Consider the following 22,381-nt stretch of genomic DNA (forward strand, 5'->3'; position numbering starts at 1 on the left):
TTAAACTTTTCCAATGTATTCGGGTGCTAAAAATTCCAAGAGTATCGCAACACTAATAGCCCACATGGTTTACAAAGAATTTTCTTCAGAATAGTCATCTGAAATAAATAATGCAAAATCCTGTTACCAGTTGCTTCTAGCTCTGTCTATAGCATTTCTCATAAGTGTTCCTTCTTTTTCAATCCCACTGCTAACATCCTAATAAAAAGACTTTCATTTATTCCCACCTAGATTGTTATATCTTCTCCTTATAAGGCTTTCTACCACCAGTCAGTCCTTCATACTGATGCAGAATAATCTCTCTTACCCATACATCTGGTCATGTCACTACACACATTATCAGTGAGTCCTGTCAATTCTGAACTAAAATTCAGATTCCTTCCTCCCTCCATAGAGAACAGGGCTTCTCTGGTCCTCAGACACACACCATGCCTGACTGTCCACTGTGCCCAGGATACCTATCTCCTCTTCCCATACTCCTCCCCATCTTTTAGAGGCCTTTTTAAATGTCACATCTTCCAGAAACCTTGCTTCTGCGTACTTCTTCCTTTAGACTTCATAGTGTGCTTTGCTTTATAATTCTTGATACTCTTATAAATTGCTTTCTGTGATGATCTCTTATAGATATCCTAAAGTGTACATTTTTAAAGTACTCTGTTCCCCTCCCCCCCTTTTTTTGGTAAATTTTGGTAAAATTTTTAGTAAATTTGGTAAAATTTTGGTAAATTTTTTTGTAAATTTGATGTAGCTCCCCTAGCACTTAGCACAGTGCCCTATCCTAAATATGGGCACATATTAAATGTGTTGCAGGTATTCAGTCCCATTTTATACATGTAACATTTTCCCATGATCAGAATGTCAGTAGTAAGACCTATACCCAGTACTTTTTCTACTATACCTATTCAAATAATAGTTCACATTTAGATATAGCACTTTACATTTTAAAAATCCTTTCTTTGCACCAAATAGGTAGTATAAATATTTTTATTCTTCATTTTACACATGAGAAAAATGAGGCTCACAAAAGTTGATTTGCCCATAGTCATACAGCTAAAAAGGTCCCTTCCAGTTCTAAAGCTTTTGAACCTATAAATTATTTGTCATAGAGCCATAAATTGCTAGGATACAATTTAGTGTGTGCTGACCTAGGCTATCCAAGTGGTTGTAACTCAGTTTGATAAAAGAAACAGTAGGGAATTCCAGGGTTGCTAAGGAGAAGAGAGACTCCCGTTGGCTTTAAAGGGAGGGTCTTTAGGCTACAGTTCCATTGGTAGAGTAGTACCATCCTCAGATGTCAGGGAAACTGGTAGTGTCATTACAGTAGCTTCCTAAAATCAGGACCAATCCAAAATTCCATTTTTCATTAGATCCTAGTTATATATAGGTAACAACATATTCTCTAAATTACTTTTTTCCCCATATTTTATACTTGATTATTGTATTTCTTTAAAAAAAAGAAACCATTCTAATTATGTAAAATTAACTTCTTATCATCTATACATTGAGTCTCTAAAGAATATATTACAGGCAGATTTGCAGAAGGTAGTTTTTGTTTCAGTAATAGTGTTACAGAAGTTAAAGGTCCAGTATGAGACCAATAATTTCTAAATTCACCACAATTACATGTACAACTCAAAAGACTAATTCTGATGCTCTCAAGATAATTATTTTGTAGTTTCTCATTTTATTGTAGTATTTGAGTTTTTTATGTTCACTTTTTTAATTTCTCTTCCATTCAAGGTATATAAAAGATTCTGATCAAGTTGAAGGAACAGTGAACAGTAATTCAATACAGGATTTATTAATTCAAGCAGTCCAAGCCTGCTTTGTTGGGAGAACCTTTATTTTTGGAGTGACGGTAATTAAAACTAACACTTTATTAAAGTATTTTATTCTGTTTTTTCATATTTATTTTATTTCATTTTATTTAATTATTTCATTCACCAGATAGTTTTGAAGGGATGCCTTGTAAGGACAGGGACCTGCAGTAATACTAATATAGATTAAAATAGCAGGGTCAATAGTTTGAATGATTCAGCTGATGAAATTTGACACCTGTGGCAGCTTCCTCATTATGTATTCAGGAGGGGAGCTCTGTTAGGGTTTTCACAATTGTAAAGAACTAAATTTAATATTTCAATATTATGATCTCAGAAGTGTTGACTCTTTTGTTCTGATACTTAGTATTTTTTCCATTCCAGATTTTATTTAAATTATCCTATAAACTAAAACTTCAACCTGCTTATCTTTTTAACTGGATATATGTCTTCCTATAGTATATAAAAGATAATGAAAGAAAAACAAGGCAGAGTCTGTGTAGCTATATTATGAATTGTTGATGAGGATCTCTCTGAAGAGAGGAGAAAAAATAGTTTGAAAGAATTCTTCAGGTATAAGGCACATGAGATATATTGTGAACAAATTGAAGCTTTTCTATAATGTAGTTATTATTGTTCTGGATGATTTATCTGTAGTCCTACCTGTAAATATGTGTTGGACTTCATTAACGTAGTGTAATAGAAAAAAAATGAATTTGAAGTCAGGAGAATCCAGATCTATTCCTGACTCTGAGTTTACTAGTTGTACAGACTTGAGTGAAACACTAGACTTCACTTTGTTCCTCTCTAAATTAAAGATAGAGTGCCCACCCTATCTATGGCATGGGGTTGTTGAGAAAATCAAATGAGATAATGCATTATAAATTATAAAGTGCTACGAACATGTAAAATAGTATTTTTTAAAACTATAGCAATGATTTCCTTGGCACAGGGAATTTCCAGTATACAAACTACTTCTTCCAGTGCTAACCAACAACTTTTGGACAATTTTTTAGCCCTACTAAGTAGCTCTAAGAGGATAAGGGATCATTCCATAGATAGTGGGTCAGGATTATGGTTCCCCAATTAGTGGGGAATGACCTGAACTAAAGTTTTTGGAATGTGAGATCACCACTCTGTCTACTAGGCTTTAAAGTATCATTATTGTTATAATTCCTTTTTTTTTTTTTTTTTTTTTTAGGTTTTTATTTTTTTTATTTTAATAGTTTTTATTTACCAGATATATGCATGGGCAATTTTACAACATTGACAATTGCCAAACCTTTTGTTCTAATTTTTCTCCTCCTCCTTCCCCCCCTCCCCCTGCCCCACCCCATGGCAGGTTGACCAATACATGTTAAATATGTTAAAGTATAAATTAAATACAATATATGTATACATGTCCAAACAGTTGTTTTGCTGTACAAAAAGAATCAGACTTTGAAATAGTGTACAATTAGCCTGTGAAGGAAATCCAAAATGTAGGTGGACAAAAATATAAAGACTGGGAATTCTATGTAGTGATTCATGGTCATCTCCCAGAGTTCTTTCATTGAGTGTAGCTGGTTCCGTTCATTACTGCTCTGTTGGAACTGATTTGGTTCATCTCATTGTTGATATAATTCCTTGAAGACTAGTAAGTTGTGATTTTTAAACCATCTTAATTTTGATTTTGCAATGAAAAATGTTTATAATTTCAAGTGTTTTTTGGTTTGTTTTTTTTTTTTTGCTGAGGCAATTGGGGTTAAGTGACTTGCCCAGAGTCACACAGCAAGAAAGTGTTAAGTGTCTGAGACCAGATTTGAACTCAGGTCCTCCTGACTTCAAGGCTGGTGCTCTAACCATTGCACCACCTCACTGCCCCAATTTCAAGTGATTTTAAAGTCATTTAGTTAGTAAATACTATTGTCATTTAAGGAAAGAAAAAGCACTGGATTTTTCCCTCTTGCCTCGTGTATTTTTTCTGATACTGAATATTGACACAAATGAAGCTGAGAAAGGTGGTTATTTGATCTCATTTTAAGTTATTTCAAGAAAAGATATAAAAATTCAACTAATAATGATTAAGTAGCTTCTGTATCTCAAAAACATCTCCTCACATAGCTATCATCCTAATTCATCACCTCTCACCTGGTTGGAAGATAGCAATAACCCTCTAATTACTGATTTCCCTTCCTTATTTTTCTCTCCACTCCAAAATATCTTCCACTCAGCTGATTTTTCTAAAGTGTATGACTAACTATACATTCTCTTCATTTCCTGAGTAAACTTCAGTGACGCCTTCAAGGTCAAATATAAACTCCTTTGTTTAGCATTTAAAGCTCTTCATAATTTGTCCCATTTCTACCTTTCCAGACTTCTTACACTTTATTATCCTCTATACATAAAGAATACTACCTAAGGAAAAGCTATTTCCAAAAGATTCTTCACAATTATAATAGAAGAGGAAAAATTTGAGAATTCATATAACTCATTTTTCTATGTGAAATTGCATCTTGCTTTTAGTCTCCTAAAATTTTGCTGAATATTTGGTTAAAACTGGGAAAATTATATTACTAATGTCACCTCATTCATTTCTCCTGCAGAATTTTGAAAACCAAAGTGAACAAACTTCAGTTTCTAATAATTTCTTTAAAAAATGCCCTCACAATGACAGGCACATTAAAGAACTAATAGCCTGCCAGATTTCCCTGCCAAACTCAGATCTCACAGGGTACACCGTTATCAACTACTTTGATCACCTTTTGCAGTCTTCTAATTTCAAGAACATTCACTGTGGGCCACAGCCCCTTGAAAGCCATTTACTGGAAGGTGATTACCCTAGCACTGAGCTCAGCAGCTTAGGTAGCTCTGGCAGCAGCTCTGGTTTTGTTCAGTCAAATGACAGAGATCGTCTTTCAGGGCTTTGGCAACAGTTCCTTGGACTCACTCCAGTTGTTATACAACCAGTTGATGATGAAGATTTCTCCATTTCTGAGCAGAGTAAGGCTGATGGTGTTCTCCTACAGCAGACAGAGAAGACCCCTTCTGCTGAGGTCACCCTTGTCAGTAACCATCACAGACCTAGTCAGAATTCTCACAGCCCTCACTTGTCTCTGAGTGAGGAGAGTGAAAGGGGAAAGCCAAATGCAGAATCTGGCTTACCAGCTAGTCATCTGACTGTCATTCTTAAAAACGATCAGGAAATCGGAGCTGCCAATAATGAGAATAGTTTTCACCTTTTAAAAATGAAGCAGTCACTTGGAGAAAGCAACATAAATCTTTCCTCTGCTACTCTGGAGACAGAAGAGAAGTGTACTCAGCTTAACTTAGTTTATCACCAGAATCACAATTTAGACTTCTCTTCAAGCTTTCAGAAGAGATTATCATTTAACACAACATCATCTCCTAGCCACAAAGCAAGTGCTGGTGATACACAGGAAGAGGACCCTGAAATTTGGGATGATCTGCCATTCTCTGAAAGTCTAAATGCATTTATGGCTGTTATTGAAAATGAGAATATGACAGCTCAGGCCACAAACTGTCATAAAGGTAACAACCTCAGTCCAATGGATGGTCATTGTGGCAGAATATTAGCAAGACCACAGAAAGCTGCTGGGAATATGCCTGTATCACATGTGAAGTCAGAAGTTAAACAGAAAAACTGTGGCAAAAGTGATGTTCTTTCCAGCTGTGGCTCTAAAGTGATCTCTACTTCCCAAAAGGAAATGCAACAATTTAACATAGCCGATGGCTTTTCAACAAGTGTTAAACTAAATGCCAGTGTATCAGCCCTACCTCAGTCTTCAAAAGACTTGAGAACGTACCTTTCTCTTAAAAAAAGTAACAGTTTTCCACAATACAAAGTTGAAATTATTTCAAGTACTAATAATACTTCGGAAAATGTTCATTCTTGTGCCAATACAAAATATTCTGTGAAATGTGGGGGAAGGCAATCTTCAGAAATGAACAGAACAGCTACTTCTTTGTGTTCTGAAAATCAACATGTGTTTTCTGATACTTGTGCAAGAAATAAAGGACATTCTATTTGGCTACAGAATCAAGAAGGAACTTTTACAAAATGCAGGGAACTTGTGCAGAGCTCAAATACTTGTTATAATAAAAATGTGAGTACAAATGCATTTTCATTAATGCCAGAATTTCAAGGAACATCATCTGCATCTGTAAAAGAAAACTTGCTTCAGAATGACTCTTCTACTCATGATAGCAATTATAATGCTTCTGCTGATCTCTTTGATGTTAGTGCCAAAGAAATGGAAACTATGGCAAAATATTTTGATAAATCACAAGGCATTTTGTCAACATGGGAAACTGTTTTGACAGAAAATTATCCTTTGTTTAATTTTAGCCTTAGTCCTATAGATGATAATTGTAGCCATTTTCGAAGAAGATCATCTTCACAAAACATACTTCACAAAACAAGAACACATTCTTCACCTTATTTTCAATCAGATTCTGAGTACGATCTAGGAGGTAGCCAAGAATTTGTTCCATATTCACAGTCAACTCCTATTGCCCCAATTCCTCATAGACTTAGAGTTCATAGAATTAAAAAATCTTTCCAAAAATACCCTAGACTTTATACCAATCTGAAGTCCAAATATAAAAAATCAGCGATGACCTTTGAAGATGACATACAGCAATCTACCCCCAACTTCCTAAAAAGTGAAAACTCAGCTGGTCTGAAATCTAGGAATACTTCCATAGCTGATGATTCAGAGCAAATATTAATCAGTAGTAATCCTATTAAGTTCTTTGAAATTAATTCTGATGATTGGATGCTCCCCACTACAAAAAAAGCATGTCCTTCACCTGTACTTCCCACCTCAGAAAAACTTGGATTAAGTTTCAGGGGCCCAGGTAAATGGCCTGCTGCTTGCAGTACCCCTAATCAAACTGAGGAACCCAAAACCAAAAAGAGGCAGATGGAACAAAGTACTGATAAAGGTTTAGTTGAGAAAGAATTTCATCTAAAGAACAGAGTAACAACTAGGAAACAAATTACTCCTGAATGTGAAAATTGTGAAGACAGCAGTGGCTGTTGTTCCAGAAATATAGCTCTCAGGACTGATTCCCTCTCAAATGTTAAGTGTAGACTTTCGTTTTCTGAAAATGAGTCCTTTTCAGCTGCTGAAATTCCAAATGACTGGTCTCCTGAATTGTTCACACAAAGTCAGCCAAAACCAATTTCTAAACACTTATTAAAGATTCCAGTTTGGAAACTTTAGTATTTATCGGTACTGGAATCTAATTATTTTTAGATATTGAAAAAAACAAATTTTAGAGGTGACCTTTATTTGAGCTCAATGCTTTTTAATACCTTTTGGCATGATTAAAATATGCTCTAAATTTTATCTTGTAAATGAATGCTGGTAGAAATATTCTGGCACTTTATTTTGTGTTATAAATTGTACTATAGTCATATTAAATTTTGTTTCTTAAAACATCATAAAAATACTATCCAAAGAATAAAACTATTACTTCATTATATACAAATTGTGAGATTTATATGTAACTAAAATGCAAAATGGGAGAACATACTACATTCATGAGGTACTGTCTTAATCCAATGATGGATGTTCTTGTTCATTTAAAAAAAAAAAAAAAGAAAGAAAGAAAAAGAAAAACATTATACTTTACCAACTCCCAGAACAGCTGTGTGGCAGAATGGATAGGTCTGAAGTCAGGAAAGCATCTTCCTGAATTCAATTCTGGCCTCAGACACTTAGTAGCTGTGTAATCCTGAGCAAGTCCCTTAACTCTCTTTGTCTCTTTTTTTCCTCATCTGTAAAATAAGCTGGAGAAGGAAATGGCAAACCACTCTAGTATCTTTGCCAAGAAAAGTCCAAAAGGAGTCACAGAGAGTCAGACATGACTAAATAACAAAATTTGTCTCCCCTCTAGATTATTTTTTTTCAGCTGATTACCAGAATTCTAAGTGCTTAGGATAATTATTTTGTAAACTAAATAATAATGCATAGTATAGTGGACAGACAGCTAGCCTTGCAGCTAGGAAGACCTGAGTGCAAATCTTGCCTCCTATGAATGTTGTCATTTTTTCTCTTGGAACTCTAAGCAACTGTCAAAGACTGTATATCTATGAGAAAGGAATTAGTCTACATTAGTAGTTGCCTATCCTAAAGAAGTCATACCTGGTTTCAAAGGCTATGTAATAATAAAGCTAGCTTGTGTATAGCACTTTGAAGTTCTTAAAACATTTTACATATATTTTCTTATTTGATATTCAGCCACTCTTGTCAGGTAGATGCTATTAATTTTACACATTAAAAAATGTAAACATAGTTTAGGTGACTTGTTTAGGATCACACTACTGGTGAGTGTCTGAGGCAAGATTTAAACATGAGTCTTGAATCTTATTCTTTACTACACCAAGTAGCAAGTATATTCCAAAACTTGGAACCTACTAAGCCTTCCTTCTCTCCCAAAAGGATCACTGGTACAATTCCAATAACAAAAATATTACTTTTCATATAATTATCTCATGTGACAAATGAAAAACCCAAGATTTAATAATTTGTTAGGCTAACTAATAATACTAAATTAACAGTCAGTGGTTCCTTTTAAAAAACCAAAGCTTTCCAGTGGAGTGGAGTCACAGAGTCTTAAATACTTTGTAAAAGTATGCTTCTGACAAAATCGTCCTTGATTAGTAGACATTTAGGTCTTTAGCTCCTCTTGCTGAGAACATGCTTATAAGACTCAGCCACCTCCATCAGTCTGGACAGGGGAATCCATCTCCATCCATACCACTCGGGTTGGTATTCTTCATGAACTGAGTCACCCTAAATTCTAATGGAGAATTATAAGAATAGGCAAGTTCTTGACCCAAAGAACTAGACTGGATTCTGTTTACACATGAAACAAAAATGAGCTCCCAGTGTGGAGATCCAGCCCAAGATTATAATGCCCCCAAGGGTTATTAGGGCAGTTTCATCAATCAGATCTTTCAGAGATGGAACTTCTACAGGGGCTGGGCCCTAAATGAGTAAATAAAGGAGAAAAACCTGGATCCTCACTTAATAATAGGTTATTAAATAGTAGCTAGATAATTCTATGTAACGTAGCACACTGGGTTGAAACTTTAAAACTGCTTTGAAACTTCATATTAACATTTCCTATTTTATGTTGCACAGATTTGACTATCACAGGATTTCTCTGTTCTTTAGCTTCAATTTTTCCATTGTGTAAAAGTAGACATGCTTCTTCTTTCAATACTAAAATACAGTTAAGGTTTGTCTTGAAGACAAGTGACCCACAATATTTTAAGTTCTTTGCAGCCAAGTAGCCATGGTTACTCTTTCCCATTTCTCCATCACCTTATGTCTATTTTGATAGTGAACAGCAGATACAGGGTGCCATGGAAAGAGCCTTGTATTTATATTACAAGACCTAGTTGAATACAGATTCTCCCACTTAGCACCTGTATGATCTTGGACAAACCTAAATCTCCTATAAATAATTTCAACTATCCCTTTCAGCCATAAATCTAATCCTAAAACCTTAACTCTTATTTTTGTTAAATTTCCTTGTACAAATCTATTACAGAACCTTCCCCATAATTATTTATTCTGTCCTAAGTGTGCTATTACTATTTTGAAAAATTAATGTGTTGTGCAGAACAAAGAGCATTTTTATATTATCAGAGTTGCATCAAATTTTAGATTTTAGCAAACCTTTGTTTTATCATGTTACATCAAGACATAATCCAGCAGTATTCTGGTTGTAATGGTAGCACTAAGGAACGCATTAAAAGAAGATAATAGTTCCCACTATAAGAAAATGGAATTAAAATAAGAAAGGACCTAGAAGACTCTCAAGCCCAGCTCCCTCGTGTTACAGATAAGGGACAGCTAGATGGTGAAGTGGATAGAGCACTAACCCTGGAGTCAGGAGGACCCAAGTTCAGATCTGAGCTCAGCACACTTCCTACCTGTGTGATCCTGGGCAAGTCACTTATCCCCAATTGCAGGGGAGAGTGGTCATACAGGTACTAAATGTCTGAGGTAAGATGTAAACTCAAGGATATTTGACTGCACAGCTAATGAATCTTAATCATTGAATAGTGCAGGCTCAGTCAGACCTGTTGAAGATCTTAAGGCCAAGGCCTCCCACTGCGTTCAGGGCCAGTTCCAGTCGTTCTGATCTATATCTGGACTTCAGTGGCTCTGGAAAGGAAACTGAGGTAGGTAACCTTGCATACCTCTCCATCACTTAAATCCAATTCATTTGCATGTCAAGTCCTCTTCCAGAACAAAAAATATTTCTGCTATACAATGTTACACACCTTCAAAAACTAGGTATTAAGAAAAGCAACTGGTACAAGTTATATATGTGGTCAATACTCAAATTCCAGTCAGTCTGTGGTCAAGAGATCGTCTATCTATATACCAGATAGGGAAAAATCATCATAAAGGTAATTATATACATTGCATGGAAAGGAATGCAGCCAGACCAACTTTAAAATTGTATTTAACTAACAAAAAATAGAACTCAGTACTAGCTGAGGTACAAAGAAGCAAATAAATATTACTAGCACAATGAATTGATTTAATTTTTCTTGAAAAAGAGTCTGCCAGTATGTAGCAACTACAAAATTGTTCATATCTGTTGACCTAGTAATCTCTGTTGGAGAGTATATCTCAAAGAAATAATCAGTTGTTTTCCAGAAATATTAATGGCAATAATGTAGAAATGTCAAATACCCAACATTAGAGTAATTGTGAGGCTTGTATATTAGCATGTCAGAATACTATATATCTACTATGCTACTATGTAAGTAAATGGAATATCTTAAATTACACCAAATAAAATATTACATATATATACTGATTATTATATAAATTATGTTTCTATAAATAATATTTTAAAAATAATTTGAAATAATAAAATACAACCTTGGATGCTCTCCTGCAACAATGAATCTCATGGATTTGTTAAAATTACACAAGATTCTTTGATAAATGGAAAATATAAAAAATTACTCTGTTTACTGCCTATTAATGCCAAATGCAGTATAATATAGTGAGGTGAACATCTATAAGAATAGAAACTCTGAAAGGTAGTTAAATTATTAATTTAGAGCTCTAAGTACCTTAAAGGTCATCTAATTTCAACTCCCTTATTTTGTAAATAAGAAAGCAGAGGCCTGTCGAGGTTAAATGATTTGCTCAAAGTCGAAAGTGACAAAACCAATAATCATACTGAAGTTCTTTGACTTTCTAGCCAGTATTCTAAACTAGAAGAGGAAATTTCCTTTAGGAAGTGAGCACCTCAGTGTATTACTGGATTATTCATAAAAGATTACCCCAAGATTTCACACTGGAAAAACAAAATATATGAAAAATTACTATTTTCTAGACTATGACTTGAAGTTAGATGTCTAGTCCATTATGTTAGCACATCATATGCATGTGTGTGTGTGTGTGTATATATATACATATATATATATATGTATATATATACATGGGTGTATTTTGGACAAGCACCTCAGATAGTTCATAAGGTGAGGAAAAAATAGACTTGTAATTGGAAAAAAATACAGTGTTTTATCTCATATTTCTTATCATGTAAACCTTTTTTTTTTTTTTTTTTTCATTATAAATGCTCTCCCAGTAACTTATATGGTTATGAATCATAGAATGGAAAGGAATCAAAGTTATGGGTGATTGTACAGGTAATGGAGAGATGCCTGATTAGCACACATAAGCTACAACCTATTGTTCCCATCCTCAAGAAGGGATGCCATCAAAATGAATAGTCAGAAAAGGAAGTGGCCATTCTAGTAGCAGGAATGAGGAAGAAAAGCAGAATGGTCTGAATGCCTCACTTAGCCCATGAAATATGTAGTAAGCCCTTAAAGAAAGCTTCTTGTATGTTAGATATTCTGAGTGAGAATGTGGAATATAGACAAAAATCATACGGAATGGGAAGATACATACACATAGAAGATTATTATCATCAATGGAATAAAATATCCACTTTAATAAAAATATGGATCCAATGAAATATGAAAAAAAATTAATGTTCACTGAGTTTTTATTTTCTGTAAAGATTCTCATATACCTAATACTTAAATTAGGATTATATTCTGAATATCCCTAAATTATATTAATTAGGAGTTAGAGGTGGGAAGAATCTTTGAGATCTAGGACTAAGATTTCTTCATTTTCCAGGTGAGAATCCTAAGGCTCTTCTCTTAATTTCTGAGGGAAGTCAAATTTCTTTGATTGAAAAAACATGGGAGGAGTTTCACCCGAAGTATTCTAGTACACAAATCAGTTTCTTAACAACAGAATTAGGACTCCAAAGTGTTATGGAAGGAGAAGGAAAAGAGAGAATGTGGTTGATGGACTTTGATGGGAGTGGTAGTAGAGGAAGGGGAAGGGAGTTCTCTTAAACATCCTCCTATTTTAAGTTAACAGGAACTGCCAAGGACAAGAGAATTCACTATCCCTAGAATAGTCACCACTATTACTGTAGCAGAGAAAATGGCATCAATCCCAGGTCCCAGTTAGAATAAAAGTTATGATATTCTCTTTGTAGAAAAAAGGGGGAAGACAAGAGACATAGCTCTGTGTATGTGCTAGTCCTGATATCTAGGAAACATAGTGGCAAAGGGACCAGTATAAGTAACTAGATAGTAACAGGACTGATGTCTGGATCCCTGCTGATTAAGAAGCAATGAGACAGTTGATTTACTCACCCTCATCAACCAGAACAGCTCCATATAATATTACAGATACCCATTACATATTTGTTTCTCTATTGCTCTTAAGATCACCTGCAATTTTAATTCTCTGGAGATTGTGGTATTCCATGTTTTCTGTACTGAGTTAAAAAACCTGCTTCAATGCAACTTCTATCCATTAATCCCAATTCTGCCTTCAGACCAGAGAGATCATATTTACTCTTTCTCCCAGGTAATACACAGTCTTTCAAATATTTCAAGGCAACTTTCCTTCCTCCCCCTTCCCAAGTCTTTTTTGGTTCTGGATTAATCTTCATTAAGCTTGGGTCTTTATTTCTCATCTATTTAATAAATATATTAAATATTACATGCAATATCCTAAAAACTTATATTAGCTCTACATGACTTCCCAACAAGGCTAGAAATTGGGTAGTTCTGCTCGTGTAGTTCACTATAGAAATGTTAGTAGTGGCAAAGCACAAGAGTACTAAATATAGGCTCATTATTTGCCTCTTGGCTTCTCTTGCTCTTTAAAGCATGCAAATACAATATGCTTGATATATTCAATAACAGCAGACATTTGGGTTCATCAACCACTGACTGGCAGGTGTTGGTAGCCCATCAAATACAAATAAGTAAATTTCCATTTTTACCAAATAACTGGTTTCTGGAGGTTTGGTTTTGGGACAGTTTTGTTGTTGTTGTTTACTATTGCCCAAATGAAAAGGAAAAATGTATCTTTGAAATATAAAATTCAATACTTAGAATCCTCATGAGAAGGGCTGCAATCTCCACCAGTACAATGCCAGTCATGTTCTTCTAATGATCTTTGATAGTTTATGGAAGTCAAAAAAAAAAAAAAAGTCCATACCCCATAGTTTAGCATTCTAGACTTTCTGTAATGTGATGCTTCTCTTCTTTTTCAGTCCTCTCTTGCTACTTCTCACCATGAACTTTAAGCCAAGAAAACTGGACTTCTGTGGAGAACATTTAGTTCTTTCCGGCTCCAGGTCTTTGGCTCATGCTCATTCCCTGAGTCTGAAATGCTCTTCCTTCCCCCTTCTCCACATGTCATCTTACCTTTTCTTTCAGACCCATCTTAAAAAGCCTTCTCTGATTATTTTGTCAGAAATTATCTTTCTCTGAGCTTTGATAGCATATGGTGCTTTGAACCTCTTGTGCATTTATTATTTCCTCTTTGACCCTCCCTCTGCCTTATTCTGGGGGTAGAATAATACTGACCAAACTTTAATCTATTCAGGCATTTTTTGAGCCATTTAATTGGTTAGCAGCGATGGGAATCAAGCTTGTGGCACACAATGTAGCAAAATTTTCCCTTTCTTCAAGAATATATATGACTTTATATTCACTTCCATTCTTTCTCTCATCCTCATGAGGCTCATGAATATTGTTCTATTCTTTCCTCTCCCCCAAATATAGTCTATATTGCTTTATCATTCACATACATTAGCATTCTAATTCTCCTGACAAAGTCCCATCCAAGGTTAGGGGAGTAGATTGTCATCCTGGTATCAATTTGAATTTGCTTTATTATTAGCATCTCAATTTATCCCCCTGATTTTCCTAATTTGGGCCTTGCTAGTTCAGCATTCCTTTGGTGTTCTCAAATATTTCTCCTCTGTTCCTTATGTACATTATGTCCAGTATGAAACTTCACTCCCTGGATTCTTTTTATTATCAGAATCTGCATTTCTTGAGATAAATTATTTGTAAGTGATAAGGTAATCAATCCAAATGGTAAACTGAAATTACCAAATTTTTTTTCCAAAAATGTAGAAGCCCATCCATGAGTCTGGTCTAGCTGCTGCCCAAATATAATTTTAGAGATACTCCTGGCTTCTTCTATTTCTCTTACAAGTTAACTTGCTGACTACCGTAATGCTGTTTTAGACTATATGTATGGATGTCTAATCTCCCCCAAATGTTAGGTGGTACTAGTGAGATCAAGGTCTTCCATTTATTTTAGGAATCATTGTTAACCAAATTCAAGACCCTTGGATACCATTGAATACCATGATTCAACTTGATGCCTTGCAATGATGAAATACAAGTAAATGTTTAGTATGTAAAGATTATTTGAAAGAACTGGGGATTTATAAGCTAAAGAGGAGGAGATATAGGGAATATAAAAATGTCTTCAAATAGTTGAAAGCTTTTCATGCTCAATAGTGATTGTTTACCCTGCTTAGCCCAGGGGGTTAATTAATGAAAGTTACAAGAAGACAGATTTCAGTTTAATATTAAAAATAACTTCCTAAACATTAAATCTGTCCAAAAGTTAAATGGGTTGTCTTGGGAAACAGTGGACTCCCCATCAATGAAGACTTCATATGGAGGCTGGATGACTTCTTATAAGAGCTGTCATAAAAGATTAATGCTTCTGGTAAGAAGATCCTTTGTCTTCAAATCCAGTGGGGTTTTCTTCTACTCCAAATATTTCTTTAATTTACATTTGTTGAATTTAATTGGAAAAATCACCACTATAAGAATACCCAAAAAGTTCATATCTCTCACTGATAATCAGTATTAATCATTCTATGTAGATAGAGCATTTAGTTTATAGAATTCAAAGTTAAAGACATCTAATGTATAGCATCATAGAACATTAAAATTGGAAGAAGTTTTATAGATTATTTAGTTCAACTTAATAATTTTACAAATGAGGAAAATGAGTCCTAGAGACTCCTACTTGAAGTATAAAGTCTCTCTGCAACATATATTTATCATCATGTATCGCGGTATAAAACTCATTTGCTCTTACAAAAATTAATGAATATATGAACTCCAAGCAAAAGAAGTATTAAATATATATTCACATAAAGGTAAAGTTGTAAGAAATTTTCATTCAGTTGCTTTTTTTCAGGCTTAATTACAAGTAAACAAATCTTCATGGGCAGCTAGGTAGTAGTGCAAAGGATTGAGTGTCAGGCCTACAATCTGGAAAATTCAATTTCCTGAGTTCAAATCTAGCCGCATTCACTTACTTTGACCCTGGGCAAGTCGCTTTAGTTTATCTCAAGTTTTTTCATCTGTAATATGAGCCACTCTAGTATCTTTGTCAAGAAAATCCTTAACAGAGTCATAGAGACATGACTAAAAACGACTAAACTACAATGTCTTTAAGTAAGTACATTCATCCTTTTCACAAAATACATTTTTGTTCCATTTTATTTATTATCATCTTCCTTAATAATGAAAACTTGGACTATAACAAATCACCTCATGATTCAGCAATTTTACTATTCTTTTCAAGTAGAGAACTTATTTATTTTTCTACAATCTTCCCTCTTTGTTCCTAGCATAGGCACTTAGTAAGTACGTGTTAAATTGAACTGAAGATGGAAATGCATTACTTTTAAGGATGAAGTCAAGGTATGGGATGAATTCTATGTTTTAAAATGTCCTTCACAGGAAAGAAGGATGAGAAAGAAACTTTTGTCTCCCATGTTCTTAGGCTCATAGATAGGATTTAGAGCTAGCAGGTGAAAAAGGTGAACTTTAAAGAGGTAAGGCAACTTGCCTAATATTTACAGTTGCTAAGTACTAAAACCAGGATTTAAGAATCCACGTTCTCTAACTCTAAATCCAGCTTTATTTCCATGCTATTTTTGATAGGTTAGCCATAAATTTGATTGGTAAAGAGAACTTCTTCCTGAAATTCCATACAGAGTGACTATTTAGTCTCTATGAGATTAACCTTTCTCCTTGCTTTCCATATCTAAAATGCACTCTGAAAAGGGACCTTGAACATACCAATGGGTTGTCCATTGCTGATTGGTCCATTCAAATTGTTTTAGTTGTTTGAAATTTTTACTTGTCCTATCTGGAAGCATGGTGGAATGGAAAGAGAATTGTAACTGAAACCAAGACACGTGGGTTTGAATTGTGTCCCTGACATTCAGTAGCTGTGTGAAAATGGATAGATCATTTCACCAAGTTACTGTTTTTCTATATGTAAAATGGAGATAATAATGTTTAACACCTACTTCAGAAGGTTGTTATGAGAAATGCATTTTGTAAATTTTCAGTGCATTTAAATGTGAATTATTTTCAGCAAGATGAGTGTATTGTAAACAATGATCTCTAAGCTCCCTTGTGGCTCCAACATTCTTTATGTCCACTTATAGGATTTGAGATAGGTGTCTTCAAAGTATAACAAACAATAAAAGAATTTAATTAAGCAACTGTCTTAAAGAGGAAAAAGGCATAATTTCTATGAGAATTGGCATTCTATTACTCAAAATATGATTTTTCTATTTTTTTTCATTAATGATTCAATCTTTCACTCATTACCTTTCTACAAAATTCTTCTTGACAATTGTTTTTGAGTTACCACTCAATTGTATAACAGCCAGTCTGGTTTTTAAAAAGTTACAAAATCCATTTATGATCATAATTTATGAAGACAAAGGATAAACACTTGTCAATACCACTTAAAATCAATTCTCAAGGAGTCTTTGCTTAACTTCAAAAATCAGAGATGCTCAAAGGAGAATGAATATGTTATTTGTCATCTTGGTGACTCTTGCCCCTAGCCCAGTATTTTGCACTATTAAGTACTTGATGAATTGAAAATTTGGAATAAATCCACAATGCCCCATGCAAAATCTACTCAGCAAAATCAAGCTAGGTTTTTGTTTAAGAAATGTATTTTTACTGAAAAGGAAGGAAGGTACAGTAAAAAAAAAAAAAAAAAAAAAAAAAAAAGTTAAACGTCATCAATCTTTCTCAAACTATTTTTCTGAAGAATTTCCCCAGATAGTAAATACACAGTTTGGTATCATAGAATTTACCACATCATTATGCCAAGAACCATGTATCATTTAATTATGTAAATGGCTGAGTTTTTGACTTTTCTGATTCCCTAATTTAAAAATATTGATGAATGTCCCATTATTCCACTTACTATACTTTAAAAGATTTAAGTTTTCCTGGTATGTACTTGTTGATCTTCCTTTTAACCAACCATATAGCCATTGAAAACATCTATAAGCATTCTGCAGTTATAGACAGTAACAAGAATGAATTTAGCTATTTCATGGAAAGTGGTCTTTAATTTTATTCCACTGATATGTAATTCAGATATTCTTATTTGATATAAAACCTATCTATGTAACTCAGATAAGTAGATTCATTCATTGTTTCAAGAAACTAGTGACAGATAATCCTAATACACTTTCCTATTTTATCTTATCCTTTGTTATTCTGTAATAGAGTTTTGAATTTTGAATGTATTTATGACTCAAATTTTATATTAAAGAGCTTAGTGCAGACCTAGGAGATAGAAAGTAGCAATAATTTCATGTTGTAAATTACATTCATCCAATGTGTGAAATTCATGTATGAAACTGATTTTCTTATTTACCGATGGAAAGGTTCCCATGGAGATCAAGGCAGAAGGTCCAAAACAAATTTCAACAAGCAGAAATTTGTGATTTCCAAGGATCCAGTGCAAAGAATGATGTATGTATCTTCTTAGCAAGAGCACATAACAAATGAGGAACTCTCATGAAAATAGGAGTAGGCAAATACAGCAAACTAGACATGTTTTATGCAGTCTATTAGAAAAAAACAAACAAACAAACAAAATTAGGTGATTTATGTAGTGAAGATACCAATTGGATCCCATAGAACCAAAAAGGGCAAATGAGAAAGCTGAAGGCTCAGTGGAAAGAGCTAAGGAAACAGCTACTGGAACAGAGAAGAAAATAGCAAACCCAGTTTTGTCGGTTCTCATATTCATAGAGACCTATAGCTATCATATGACAAGATGTCAATAAGAATTAAATAGTATGTTATTGTTCTATAAGAAATGATGAGCAGGTTGAGTTCAGAAAAGCCTGGAAAGACTTATATGAACTGGTGCTGAGTGAAGTAAGCAGAATCAGGAGAACATTGTATAATGTAACAGCAAGATTATATGGTGATCAACTATGATAGACTTAGCTCTTCTTAGCAATAGATGTGGGATGGAAAATGCCGTCTGTATACAGAGAAAGAACTGTGGAGACTGAATGCAAATCGAAGCATACTATTTTCATCTTTTTTTTTCCTTTTTCTTTCTTGTGTTTGTTTCTTTTGTTTTTATTTTTCTTTCACAACATGACTAATATGGAAATATGTCTAAAATGATTGTACATATATAACCTATTATCAGACTGCCTGCAGTCTTGGGGAGAGGAAAGGTAAGGGAAGGAGGAAGAAAAGAAAATTTGGAACTTAAAACTCTTACATAATCAAATGTTGAGAGCTATCTTTACATGTAATTGGAAAAATAAAATACTATTGAATACAAATTAAAAAAAAAAAAGACTCATATTCTGCCAGCAGATATTGAAGTTGAGAGGCCTATTTTTAATGAGAAAAAATAAACAAAACCAAAAATAACTATGATTAAATAATCTTAGCATGAAAAAGACATGAAATTGTAATCACAGGTCATTAATAACACATTTCTCCAATATTTATATCAAAAAGTGAGCCTATAGAGAATTAGAGGTTGATTAGTACTTATCCTAACATTGATTATGAGGACAATGGGTTGCTTGGTATGGGGAAGAAAGGAAGAAAAGAAGGAAGGAAGGAAAAAACACTCATGCTTTAAATAATAATTTGCAACTATTATGTACTTTATCACTTAAAAATCCATTTCTTCACAACAATCCCATAAGATAAATAATATCAGGATTACAGTCTCTATCTTATATATCTAGTAACTAAGAATTTAAGAACTTATGTGACTTCTCAAGATTGCATGCCTAGTAACATGTTAGAGTCAGGTTTTGACACTCTGTCTTCAAATTCCAAATTTAGTTTACTTTCTACTACACCATGGCACTTCTCCAATTTATGATAATCATTTCCTAATCAGAGCTCCTTCCTTACTGACCTACATAAATATATTCTTAATTAAAGAATTTTTATAATGATAGCCCACATTAAAAAAAGATCTACTATAATTGTATGCTTGTTTCAATATATTTATATTTTTCTTTATTAGAGGGCAGAGCCATTAAAAAAAAAAATTACATGGGGTAGCTAGATGATGCAGTGGATAGAACACTAGCCCTGAAAGGAGAACCTGAGCTCAAATCCAGCCTCAGTCACTAAACACTAGCTGTGTGACCCTAAGTCATTTAACCCCAACTTTCTACTCCCCCCCCCAACACACACAGATTTTACAAAGTGAAAACTTGAAGGAATTTAAAAGTAGGTATTCCTAATGTTTATTTTCCATATTCTGAAGAATAATGTCATATTTTAGAAGGGGTATGTGAAAAAGGAATAAATTCATTCTGCTTGAACCCAGAAAGCAGAACTTAGGGAAAATGGAATTTGCAGAGGCAGATTTTTGCTCAGAATAAAGAAGTTCTATAATAATTGTGCCTATTCATTTTAGAGGAAATTTTTATTCAGGTATAGGTTGGCCTGGATCATTACCTCTAAAGTCCTTCCCAACTCTGAGATTCTGCTATTTTGAACTAGTTATCAAAATTTAAAATGGCTCTCCTAAGATATTGGATTCCCTATCTCTGGAGATTTTCAATTAGGATCTAGAAAAACACTTGTCAGAGATGCTTTAGAGTAAATATTTTTAACTAGGACTATAAACTAATTTCAGGAGATCTATGAATTTTTTTAAATATATATTTTAACAATTATATTTCAACATAATTGGTTCCATTGATAGTCCTTTTTACTTTACTTTATGAATTTAGAAACCTTATTCTGAGTAGGGTTTCACCAGATTGCTAAAGGCATCCATCCATGGCACAAAAGACCAAAAACCCCTACCACTGAGAAATCATAGATTTTGAGGTGAAAAAAGATATCAAAGGCCATCCAAACTCTAAATCTTAGAAATGAGGAGACCAAGTGAGCTTAAGTGACTTGCCAAAGATCACATAGGCAGTAAGAGTTGGTGACAGGATTTGAATCCAGGTACTTTGACTTCACAGCCAGGTGCCACCAAGATTTCTGCTTAAGTATGGACAGAACAAGATGATCTCTAGTAGGGAGGTCCCTTCCAACTCTGAGAATTACAGAGACTGAATAGGGAGTTTTGGTCTATAGCTACAGTTATTGTCATTGACTTTACTAGCAGAGGTTGCTCATAACTGCTTTGTCCAAAATGAGGGCTTTTCTTTGTGTTTTTATCTATGTTGAAATTCCCTTTTACATACTCAGTTCCTCATTTTCAAATCAAGTTTACTCAAATGAATGAAAATCAACTCACATGGTTTAGTTTTATATGAGAATAGAAATTCAGTGGTTACCCAAAGCTTACTGCAAGTTATAGCCAACCACCTCTTAGGCTCTATATTTCAGAACACTGGTTGGTGGGAAGAATTGCATGTGGTCAAAAGATATGTGTCCAAATATTGGACCTACCACATTTAACTATATGACCTTAGGTATCTCTTTTAAGACAGAGTTTCCTCATGGTAAAATGGAAATAATACTTTCACTACTCATTCTACAGGGTCTTGTAGGAATCAGACAAGAAACTCCATTAAAATGCTATAAATGCTATGGAGCACAATCACTTTGTGTCTTTTTTTGTGTAGTTTTAAAATATATATTTAAATTCTATCCTCAGAAAAGATTTTATTTGAAATTTCCAAATAATATCCACTATGCCATTTCCCAAAACTAGGGCTAAGTGTCTTTGTAATATTGAGCATTTAAGTCAGAACCGAGCTATTTATTTCCATTCTGACTACGCTGAAAGGACCACATCATAAGCATAGCAACTTACTCCTATCTTCCAGATGAGGAAATCACTAATAAGATATAAACAGGTCTAAAATGAAAAAAGACCTTAGTGACTGAGAACAAGTCTGTTTCATTTTACAGCTTTCATCCAGAAAAGCCAAATTACTTGCTTAGAGTAACAGTAAGTACTCATGTGGGATGGGAGGTACTTTTTTGCAGATGAAGAAAAACTTTTGAAAAAACACTGTGGTCAATAAAGAAGGTGTGAAACAGTATGCTATATTAGATATGGGAAGATATGATAATATAATTCAGTGAACAACCTGTAAGCATGTTTACTTTCAGACTGTAAGAACCTTGCTTATGTGGCAATATTTGTCATGTAATAAGTGTGTTTTATGGAAAAAGACATTGTGATATAATGGGAGGACTAGATTGGAAAGAAGAAGACCTAGATTAGAATCCCAAATCTTTTACTGACTAGTTTGTGAACTTGAACAAGTCACTTCAGCACGATAGGCCTCAGTTCCTGCCTCTGAAAATTAAGCAAGTAGGACTAAATGGTTTATAAGACCCCTTCCTTCTCCAAATATTATGATCCTATGATTTCAAGGGAAAAAAGAAACCTGGCTGGAAAATCCTAGATCTACAAGTTCTTTTGGGGCTTGAATATAAACTCTAGATTCCAATGCCAGAAATGGTCTTTAATGACCTTAGATTAAATTTTCTTCTTATCCTGTTAGTTCCTACATAAAGAGCTGTAGGACATCATCATAAAAGTTAAACCTGACAAGAAAGTGGGCACAAAATTCCCAACAAGTTTAGGAGAGTAACTTTATTGTACATCTAAGCTATATTTCATTTGAGGGATAAAATGCAAACTTTTCATTGCTTTTAAATTTTTTTCTGCTTTGTCTCTAATAGTTCTACAGATTTGTCATCTAAAAGACATATATCTGCAGAAAATTAGACTGGAAATTAAATTTTACTTGTTACAAAATCAAATATGATAAAGACTAGTTAAGTTCTTCCAGAAACAGTCTCCTCCAAATGTGTACACATACAACATGTGTAACTTGGTGTAGTAGAAAGAACATTGGATTTTGAGTCAGGAGAGACT

At 34.0% G+C, this 22,381-nt stretch overlaps 1 protein-coding gene across 3 annotated transcripts in view; it reads left to right on the forward strand.

Annotated features, from left to right (window-relative positions):
• Window positions 1-7,307, forward strand: part of DDIAS (DNA damage induced apoptosis suppressor) — a 29,341-nt gene extending 22,034 nt beyond the window's left edge. For all 3 annotated transcript variants that reach the window (XM_074304566.1, XM_074304567.1, XM_074304568.1), the window contains 2 exons: window positions 1,741-1,858; window positions 4,403-7,307. In XM_074304566.1, the coding sequence (XP_074160667.1) occupies window positions 1,741-1,858; window positions 4,403-7,045 (2,761 nt within the window). In that variant the 3' untranslated portion in view covers window positions 7,046-7,307. The remainder of the gene's footprint in view (window positions 1-1,740; window positions 1,859-4,402) is intronic.
• Window positions 7,308-22,381: the final 15,074 nt, after the last annotated feature.

Source organism: Sminthopsis crassicaudata, chromosome 3 (genome assembly GCF_048593235.1).
Source record: "Sminthopsis crassicaudata isolate SCR6 chromosome 3, ASM4859323v1, whole genome shotgun sequence".
In the NCBI taxonomy this organism is placed as follows: domain Eukaryota; kingdom Metazoa; phylum Chordata; class Mammalia; order Dasyuromorphia; family Dasyuridae; genus Sminthopsis; species Sminthopsis crassicaudata.